This window comes from Cryptomeria japonica, chromosome 5 (genome assembly GCF_030272615.1).
Source record: "Cryptomeria japonica chromosome 5, Sugi_1.0, whole genome shotgun sequence".
Lineage (NCBI taxonomy): Eukaryota > Viridiplantae > Streptophyta > Pinopsida > Cupressales > Cupressaceae > Cryptomeria > Cryptomeria japonica.
The window spans coordinates 828,220,712-828,231,635 of NC_081409.1; the positions used below are offsets into that span (position 1 = coordinate 828,220,712).

Consider the following 10,924-nt stretch of genomic DNA (forward strand, 5'->3'; position numbering starts at 1 on the left):
TAGGATTGTATTATGTGATCTTAGGTATCAATTGGCTAACTGAGCATAAAGTTATAGTAAACTATGAGGATAAGTCATTAGTTGTATAGATGATTTTGGAAATCCAGTTGCAATTCTTGGGTCTCTAAAGCCTCTTGAATTGAGACTCATTTCAGCAATGCAACTCAAGAAAGCCCAAAGGAAAGGATGTTCCATAATTGTTATCATGGTAAGTGATTTGGATAATGTTGAGAAAAGCCCTGAGGATTATCTAGTTCTTAGAGAGTTCTTGGATGTTTTTCCTGAAGACCTAACTAAGTTACCACCGAAAAGGGAGTTTGATTTTTCTATAGAACTCTTACTTGGAGTGGAGCCACAATCTAAGGCTCCATATACAATGACAACCATGGAATTATATGATCTTAAGGCTCAATTGCAAGAATTGCTTAGGCAAGGTCTCATTAGACCTAGTGTATCCTTGTGGGGTGCACCAATGATCTTCATAAAGAAGGATGGTACTTTAAGGTTATGTATTGATTATAGGATGTTAAACAAAGTAACTATCAATAATACATATCCTTTGCCAAGGATACATGAACTATTTGACCAAATGAAAGGTGCCACGGTATTCTCTAAAATTGATCTTCAATCAAGATATGACCAGCGAAGGATTAAGGATGAGTATATCCTAAGACTGCATTTTGAACATGGTACAGACACTACGAATTCACAGTCATACCTTTTGGTTTAACCAATGCCCCAGCAAGATTCATGAACCTTATGAACATCATTTTTAGAGGATACCTAGATGATTTTGTTCTTATATTCATTAATGACATTTTGATCTATTCTAAGAATGAAGAGGAACATAAGAAGCACTTAAGGACAGTCTTGCAATGATTAAGAGATCGCAAGCTTTTTGGGAAATTTTCTAAGTGTGCTTTCTTTCAGGAAAAGGTGCATTACTTAGGTCATGTTATAATTGCTGAAGGAATTTCAGTTGATCCTGCAAAGATAGAGGAAATTGTGGATTGGCCAACACCTCAAAATGTTTCAAAGATCCGAAGTTTTATGGGTCTTGTAGGATATTACAAGAAGTATGTGGAAGGATTTTCTAGGATAGCAACACCTATTACTTCATTTCAGAAGAAGGAAAAAAGATTTGAGTGGACTGAGAAGTGTGAAGAGTCATTTCAGCTCTTGAAGTAGAGATTGACAACAACAACTCTCTTGACTATACCAGATCCCAATGGACACTTTATAGTGATTACAGATGCCTCAGATGAAGGTGTGGGAGCAATGTTAAGGTAGGAAGGAAAGGTGGTTGCTTTTGAGTCTGCCATTTGACCTAAAAATAGATCACTTAGGACTGAAATATATCTTCACACAACCTAACCTTAATGCAAGATAGGGAAGGTGGCTTGAATTCCTAAGTCAATATTATTTTGGTATTGAATATATCAAAGGAAATGAAAATAGGGTAGTGAATGCTCTCAGCAGAAGAAGACATCTATTTGCTATGGTTACTACAATGAAAAACTTGAAGCAACAAGTGTTGCAGAATCTTTCTGAAGATGACTATTACCTAAGGGTTAAGAAAGCCTTGGGACAAGATCCTTTAGATCATTGTTATGATGGATATGAGTTAGAACATGATGGTATTTTAAGGTACCAAGGAAGAATGTACATTCCTGAAGGTGGCAAGTTAAGGAAGTTAATATTGCATGAGGTGCACAACACACCTTATTCAGGACACCCTGGAGTATCAAAGATGGTAGCTGACTTGAGATCTTTGTATTTTATGGCCTAAACTCAGAAAAGAGGTAATTGAGTATGCGGTATAATGTTTCAAATGTTAGCGAGTGAAAGCTGAGCATGTTCATCCAGCAGGACTTTTATTTCAACATGTTATAAGAGAGTATAAGTGAAAAGTAATCAGTATGGATTTTATCCAAGGATTACCTATGAGCAAAAATAAGCATGGCACCATCTTAGTAGTTGTGGATAAGTTGACAAACGTTGCACATTTCATACCTACAAATATCAAGGATGCATCATTTGTTCTTGCAAAGAAATTTGTGCAAGAACTATTTTGGTTGCATGGTGTACCAGAAACCATAATTTCAGATAGGGATACCAGGATGACATCTATATTTTGGACAACATTAAATGTAGCTTTGGGAACCAAACTGAATTTTAGTTCAATATATCATCCTCAAATTGGTGGCCAAACAGAAAGGGTTAATCAAGTTGTAGAAGATCTTTTACGAATGTATTGCATGGATAAACAGTACAAATGGGAGGAGTATTTTCCTTTGGTTGAATTTGCATATAACAACTCTCTTCACGCATCTTTAGGTATGGAACCTTTTGAGGCACTCCATGGGTGAAAGTGTCGCACACCTATTAGTTGGGATAGAATGGAAGATAGGATCATCATTGGTCCTAATTTACTGAAGGAAATGGATGAGAAAATGACATTGATCAAGAGTGGGTTGAAGGAGGCAACTAACAGACAAAAGAGTTATGCTAACAAAAATAGGACTTACAAACAATTTGTTGGAGGAGATAGAGTCTTTCTGAGAGTCAAACCTCATAAGAGCTCTATCTCGTTTGGAAAATCATAAAAGTTGGCACCGAGATATCTAGGACCCATTGATGTGCTGGAAGTTATTAATCCAGTTGCTTATAGATTAGCTTTACCACCTACTCTAGCTCGAATCCATAATGTGTTCCATGTTTCTTTGTTGAAACCTTATCATGCTGATGCATCTCATATTCTTGATTGGTGATATTTACAAGTATAGGATCTAGTGATTGTGCTAGTGGAGCCCATCTAAATCCTAGATCAACGTAGCGTGAAGCTAGGTAGTAGAGATTTCACTCAGTATAAGGTCCAGTGGGACCAATATTCTGAGGATAGTTCTACATGGGAGGATGCTGAGATGATTGACCATCATTTCCCTCATTTGCTTTCTTAGAAAAGCAGTTTCTTATTGCAGGAGGCACCTTGAAACAATGATTTTGATTTTCATGATGTGAACTTTGATAGCATGTATGTTGTTGTTATTATTTATATTTGAGACTTTGATGTATGGTTAATATTATATGAGGTATAATTACTATGTGCTTATTGATAGATAATAAGACATCGAGATGACGTCTCTTCCAAGTGGGGAAGGATATCACAAACCATATTTTTTCAATAATTATGTTATTAGGAAAATAATGTATGCTTTTCATTTATGAAATAAAATTGTAATGGAGATGAAATTTTATTACGATGATAATGCGGTCAGTATGCAAATGTTATGAAATGATTTATATTACTTTACTCATGAGAATGCAATTAAATGGCTAGTGTTACTTTTGTTTTGAAATTAGGGATCATCATTACTGATGAGCTCTTGAGTGCAAGTGATGCAGGGACAAGTGAATGCAAATGAAGGTGAGAACAAGGCTCGGGTAGAGTGTCTTAGCTCATGGACTTGGATAGATTAGAGGAATCTCATACACCACAGTAGAAAAAGTTATATAAATACAATTATGATTGCATTGACGCATAATTTTGAAGTAGAAATGAAATTTTATGAGTAATGGAAATTGTTAAATTTATTTCATCTATGAGGGTAAAAATTAGTTAAATATTTTGAAAAAAGAGTTATTGATTTAATGATTTAACATTCCTTATATAGGATGATTTAATGTCCCTTGTATAAGAGAATGCAATTTTATTAATGATTTTTTTGTTTACAATGATATGAATTTTATATGCATATTAGTTAGATAACTATGATTCGATCGTACACACACACACACACACACACACACACACACACACACACACACACACACATAGATACATATACATATACATATACATATACATATACATATATGTATATATAGATAGATACATAGATATACATATATACACACATATATGTATCTATATATATACATATATATATATATATATATATATATATATATATATATAAATGTATATACATACATGTATATATATGTATGTATATATATATATGTATAAATATATGCACACACACACACACACACACACACACACACAGAGATATATATATATATATATATATATATATGCGTAGATGATTATGAATTGTGTACTTATTTGAAATTATGCTTAAGTCATTATGTTCTTATTGTATAAACATGACCATTCAAAATAATGTATTTATGAATATATACATATATATATACAAATTATGATTATATATTTTATTTCTAAAACCTTTTACATATAGACTTTCTTTAATATAATCATGTAATATATAATAGTCATTTATTACATATATATATATATATATATATATATATATATATATATATATATGTTTAAATATACATATACATATATATATATATACATATATATATATATATATATATATATATATATATATATATATATATATATATATATATATATATATATATATTAAAAGGTGGTGGGTTTTAGACTTAGACTTAAGTCAGTGACTGTGTGATGTGTTAGTAAGGATGCCGATAAAAGTGGTTGACCTGGCACCTCAACTAACACTAAACGTAGACTTAAAGTTTGGGAGGTTGATATCCATTGACATGGATAACCATGGTAGAGACTTGGCAACGATGGCGATAAACATGCACATAACAAACAATTAACTGTTTGTAATAGAATCCAACTTTGCATGCTACTCGATGGGTTAGCAGAGGAGGTCAGTAGTAATGTAACCATTTCATCTACCATTAGTGGAGAACAGTTAGACTTTGAGGAGAAGTAATAATTAGGTTTGCTAATGAATTAAAATGATATTGTAGAGCTTGGCAACATGTAGACATTCCTTAGGAGTTCTTAACCTTTTGAAACTCAAATTACTTAATGACTAATAGATATGGCTACCGAGATAGTTAGAAACACTAAGTAAAAGCCAAAAGAATAGCAACTAACATAGGAGGATAGTAAGATAAATAGTGGTATGAGCTTGATAGAGAGACACAACAAGAAGAATAGAGAAGGAAAAAGATGTAGGAATAGTAAAGTTAGAAAATAGTCTATTAGAAGAGCAATAGTTTACGAAGCATAAGAGCAATAAGAAGGTTATTGAGGAGTTTAGAAGGAGAGTAGACAAAAGAGAAGCAGATAGATTTGGGCAAGGAATCGAGTCAATCACCACCAACTCGATATCAAGATAAAAGGATGTAGGCTCTATTGTATTCATTGGTTGTTATGTATATGGAAATTAAGGTTTAGTATGTTGTGATTTAGTTCGATGTTTAGGAAGTAGATACGAATAGAATTAGATTTATACAATCCAAGTCAATAATGAAATTGTTTGAATCTTTCTTTCTAAATAGCCATATAGGAAATGCATCATGAGATACCATCTGATTTAGTAATCATAGAAAGAATTATTAGACATGCTTAGTAGATGCTAACATTTGTAGGAAATGCATGTTAGGTTTGCAATAATTAAGTTATTTCTAAGAATGTGTACTCATTATATTCCAATCATATGTAAGGATTCATACATGTGCTACACCTTCTTTCTTAAAAACTTAGTTTTGATTTACTTTTCAGTATAGTAATGAAAGATTGCTTATTATCAAATAATTTCTTAAAATGTATGGTTTTTTATCCATGAAAGATTGTTTTATCTTATAATCGAAAGTAATAGGAAAGTGACCTTGTTATCTCTATCCAATATTATTTCTAATGATTATTTTAATTGAATAACTAGCTTATTTCACATAGATTTTTCAAATATCATTTAGTAGTAAATCCATGACACATCTAAACTATTTAAAATAGTCTATTTTAAAGTTTTCCTGAATGAGATCATATAGTAATACTCAATAAAATTATATTTTCATCTTACTCATCTTTCCTCTTCTTTAAAATTCTTCCTATATCATTCAAATCAAAAGTCGTCAATTTCATATCAATTTCTAAATTAATTCTTTATTTATCATTATTTTTTTATTTTAAATAATTTATTTATTTTTCAAAAAATTTGATGTATAATTTCTTTTGATTTTATGTTTGATAATTAAAAAAAGAAAAACAATTAAATTCTCCATCAATATCACAGTCAGCATTCTATCATATTTAATATAATTTGTTCCCAATTTTACCTGGCATTTCCAAATTGGGCAGTAGTGCGCATGAAATTTCGAGCTATGAAATTCAATGCCCCTTTCTTCTAAAGTGTAGGAAAATTATTATTAAAATGCTGGCGAAAAAAATTCCAGAGAGTTAAGTCCAATATTAAGAAAAATATTTCATCTGTAGGGTCCCCAAATTGTAAGTCCAATTTTAATGAGTGTTCTCCAAAGAAAATTATTTGTTACGCAATAATAACAGTGACTGGAAAACATCAGAAAGCCAAACCTCCGCCTTTCCCACTCACATGAAACAATGACTAATAATAATTTTGCGTTGGTAGGAACATGAAGTGGGTGAAACAATGAAATTAATTTTGTTCAATTCAACTCGAATTAATTTTAAAATGATCTCAAGTAGAAGACTATCACGGGAGCCCTTACTGTAATCTATTTATTCCTTGTCCCTTCCATTCCATTCTATTCTGTTCAATTGCTTGCCTTGTGTGTTTCCCCTGCCTCACACTAGTTTGATCTACCATGGCTGCACTTCTCTTGTTACCTTTAACGCTTTCCATAATTTTAATCTCCGCTCTTCCTCATTCTCTCACCAATCTCTCTCATCATCATCAACAACAACAACAAGAATTACTCTTGCAATTCAAAGCTGCCATTTCAAAGAACGCCTCTTCTCTGCAGGACTGGACTCCCCTTCACCCCTTTTGCAACTGGTCTGCCATCACCTGTCATCCTTCCTCTCACTCTGTCCGTGCCATCAATTTAACCCTAATGAGTTTAGACGGCACCATCTCTCCTGTGCTCGGGAATCTCTCCTCTCATCGATCCCTTGATCTCTCTGGCAATTACCTCACTGGCACCATTCCGCCCCAACTCGGCCAACTCCCAAATCTGTGGTACTCTTGCTTCAAGGAAATCAATTACAAGGAACCATTCCCCCCTCTCTTTCTGCTTGCCGCAGTTTGTATCATCTGGCACTCTCCTATAACCAACTGCATGGTAGCATTCCGCCTGAGCTCAGTCTTCTCACAAGTTTGAAGTACCTCTACTTGGGCGTTAACAATCTCACTGGTACCATTCCGCCCTCTTTCAAAAACCTGTCCGCCTTAGTTGAATTGGATTTGAGTGTAAATGAGCTCTATGGTCCAATTCCTCCTGAATTGTGCATGCTTACTCACCTACGGCTTCTTTACCTTTTTAACAGTAACTTATCTGGCACCATTCCCAGCTCTATCGGAAATATATCCGCCTTAGTTGAATTGGCTTTGAACCAAAATGAGCTCTATGGTCCCATTCCTCCTGAATTATGCATGCTCACTCACCTACGGTTTCTTTACCTTTTTGAAAATAACTTATCTGGCACCATTCCCAGCTCTATCGAAAATATGTCCGCCTTAGTTGAATTGGACTTGGCCGACAATGAGCTCTATGGTCCAATTCCTCCTGAATTGTGCATGCTCGCACACCTACGGCTTGTTTACCTTTTTGAAAATAACTTATCAGGCACCATTCCCAGCTTTATCGAAAATATGTCCGCCTTAGTTGAATTGGACTTGAGCCGAAATGAGCTCTATGGCGCCATTCCATGGGAAATTGGTACCAAGCTCTCTGACTTGAAATTTCTCAATTTAAGGGGAAATCAGCTTAGTGGACACATACCAAACTCTCTTGGAAATTGTTCCAGTCTTGAAGTACTTGATTTAGATACAAACCAACTCGGTGGAACGGTTCCGATGGAGCTGGGTAAGTTGAATTTTCTAACCCGGCTTCTCCTACACACCAATCAACTTGTGAGTGACAGCAGTAACACATTGGCCTTTCTCACTGCTCTCACAAATTGCTCCCATTTGCGACAAATAACCCTAGGAAACAATTCTTTCACTGGTATATTGCCCACATCCATAGGCCAACTGTCTTCCAATCTCAATTTCTTGGCTTTACAAATCAAAATGATAAGCGGAAGCATACCACAACAGATTGTCAATCTGACAAACTTGACCTACTTAAATTTAGGCGTTAATCTTTTCAGCGGCAATATTCCTTCTCGAATTAAAAGATTCCATGTGTTGGAAGAATTGATTTTGCAAAGCAACAATTTTGAAGGAGCCATTCCAAGTGAGATAGGTCAAATGCAACATCTAGGACTCTTATCTCTTCATCACAATCAGTTATCCGGAAAAATACCAGATTCTCTTTGTCAATCCCAGCAGTTGAGACGTCTCTATCTTCATCACAACAAGTTATCAGGGGAGATCCCCGTTAGTCTGGAGGGATGCCAGAAGTTGGAGCTCCTTGACTTATCTTACAATAAACTAGGGGGAAAGATACCTGTTGAAGTCATTGCCAGCCTTAAAAACCTGCAATTCTACCTCAATCTTTCATGGAATTCTCTGCAAGGTACCTTGCCACGGGAGATGAGTAAAATTGTAATGGCTCAAGCCATAGATGTATCTGGAAATAGGCTTACTGGGGTCATTCCGATTTCTCTAGGAGATTGCACAGCATTAGAGCGTCTAAATCTGTCCCACAACGTCTTTGTAGGTCAAATACCAGATTCACTCTCCAAATTACGAAATCTCCTAGAAATGGATCTTTCTTTCAATAATTTTTCAGGGCAGATTTCAGAAGAAGGGTTGTTTCCAAATAGCACTGTTGTAATATTGTTGATGGGGAACACTGGACTATGTGGCCCAAAAAATTATTCATTGCCTCCCTGCGCAAATCTGACCCAGAGAAAACATTTCCCACTCAAAAAAGTAGTCTTATCAGTTGCTGGAACCATCGGATTTGTATTATGCTGCTTCATTATAGGAATTGTATGGAGGCTTAAACTTTCAAGGCAACAAGTCCGTACCTCAAGCTTTATTTTTCAAAGGCTGGGCTATCCAAAATTCTCTCATCAAGATCTTGTCATTGCGACATCTGGATTTGATGAGTCAAACTTGCTTGGCGCGGGTAACTTTGGATCTGTCTACAAAGGCATCTTGAGGGATGGTAAGATTGTTGCCATCAAGATTCTTAATTTGCAAAATGAAGAGGCTCAGAAGAGTTTTAAAAGAGAGTGTAAATTGTTAGGGAGGATTCGGTACCGTAACCTGATTAGAATCACAAGTGCATTTTTCTACCCTGACTTGAAAGATTTGGTTCTTGAATTTGCATGTAATGGAAGCTTGGAAAAACATTTGCACCCTGACAGGGATGATGAAGGCTTTTGTAAATTGGGATTCAGTGAGTGTTTGAGCATTGCTGTAGATGTAGCCCATGGCATGGAATACTTACATCATAACTGTCCTCTACAAATTGTGCACTGTGATTTAAAACCTAGCAATGTGCTCTTGGATGCCAACATGACAGCCCTTGTCACTGATTTTGGTATATCCCGTTTAACTACTACAAATTCCATAGATTCACTCAGTACAACAACTTTTGCACTTAGAGGATCTAATTGATATATTGCTCCAGGTAAAAAATTTTGAGTTTCCCTTATATTGACTTTACCATTTTATATATTAGCTTTTTAAGAATTTAATGAATAAAATTTGATTGCAGAGTATGGATTGGGTGGGAATGTTTCTATCAAGGGAGATGTTTACAGTTATGGAATTCGGATATTAGAGATGGTTACAAGGAAGAGGCCAAGTGATGACATGTTTGTGGGAGACATGAGCTTGCAGAAGTGGGTGAGGTCAGCTTTTCCAGACAGACTGGCAGAAATTGTTGATAGCGGGCTATGGAGAGATGTGAATGAAAACATGGAAGACAATAAATGTTTAATTTCTTTCATTCATGTTGGTTTGCTTTGTAGTAGTGAATCACCAAGAGAAAGGCCATCCATAATAGATGTAGGCAATGCCTTGGAGAGGCTGAAGACATCTTTGATGGGAGGTGCAGCTGCTTCCAATTTAACATCCACCATATCAGAACTCCTGGAGAATACCAATCCCACAGGAACAGGAACAGGAACATTAGCATCTGACAGTCAAAGTTCTACATTTTAGATGTTTGTAACTTCCATTAAGAAGTTTTAGTCCTTTATGTTTGACAATTTCAAATTTGTCTTCTTTCCTGTCAATTCCACCTGTAAATTCTCGAATCATTTAACATAATACCCATATGCATTTAAGTTTGGAGTCTTTGTTGTAAATTGTAGTTCTTTGAGGTTGTAAGTTGTACCAAATCATGTGTTTTCATTACACTAGTTTGAGAAAGTATGATGTTGTCAATACAAACTATTAAATTAAAGAATTATTTCCCTTTCATAATCAAAAGTTTAAGAATTATTTTTTCAGAACGATTAAATTAAATGATGGATGATGGAACTTCTTACAGAATTCATTCAAAATTAAGACCTTTAATTAGAACTAATGTAATTCTTTATTAAAATGGACGATGTCCCGTTTGCAGGTATTGTACGATTGAGATAAAATTCTGTTTGCCTCGATTTTTAAGTTAATCATTTATGTTTTATATCTTGGTTTTTATAAGAGAATTCTTTTATGTTTTGATTTATAAAATATCCATTCTACATATAATTAATGCTAGTTAATTTTAAGTTGATCATAAGTTATTTTAAATATATAATTAATTAAATTTAAAAATTATTTTAATAATTTATTTTAATATAATAATTATTTTTTAACAAATTAATTTTGATATTATTAATATAGATCTAGCCATAATTCAAATATGGAAAGGGCTGAAATTTGGATTAGATTCATTGGTTGTGTATTTGCCTTCTATTTCTTAATTGAAATTGGATGGTAATTGTGAAACTAGGATAAAACAATGAATGATTGAAGTAAATGAT

General features: G+C 34.2%; 1 protein-coding gene across 1 annotated transcript; it reads left to right on the plus strand.

Moving 5' to 3' along the window:
- Window positions 1–205: 205 nt before the first annotated feature.
- On the plus strand, window positions 206–10,189 carry LOC131075494 (putative leucine-rich repeat receptor-like serine/threonine-protein kinase At2g24130). Its single transcript, XM_059221056.1, has 4 exons — window positions 206–604; window positions 931–1,076; window positions 7,121–9,579; window positions 9,667–10,189. The coding sequence occupies exons 1-3, from the start codon at window positions 206–208 to the stop codon at window positions 9,564–9,566; spliced, it is 2,991 nt and encodes a 996-aa protein (XP_059077039.1). The 3' UTR covers window positions 9,567–9,579; window positions 9,667–10,189.
- The last annotated feature ends 735 nt before the right edge of the window (window positions 10,190–10,924 follow it).

What these genes read in the sequence shown, in the direction of transcription:
- LOC131075494 (XM_059221056.1), top strand. Translation starts at nt 206, where the DNA reads ATGGTAAGTGATTTGGATAATGTTGAGAAAAGCCCTGAGGATTATCTA. An exon ending in ACCAAATGAAAGGTGCCACG is followed by an intron (nt 605 to 930) that starts GTATTCTCTAAA and finishes GCTTTCTTTCAG; the next exon opens with GAAAAGGTGCATTACTTAGG. An exon ending in CTTGTAGGATATTACAAGAA is followed by an intron (nt 1,077 to 7,120) that starts GTATGTGGAAGG and finishes ACTGCATGGTAG; the next exon opens with CATTCCGCCTGAGCTCAGTC.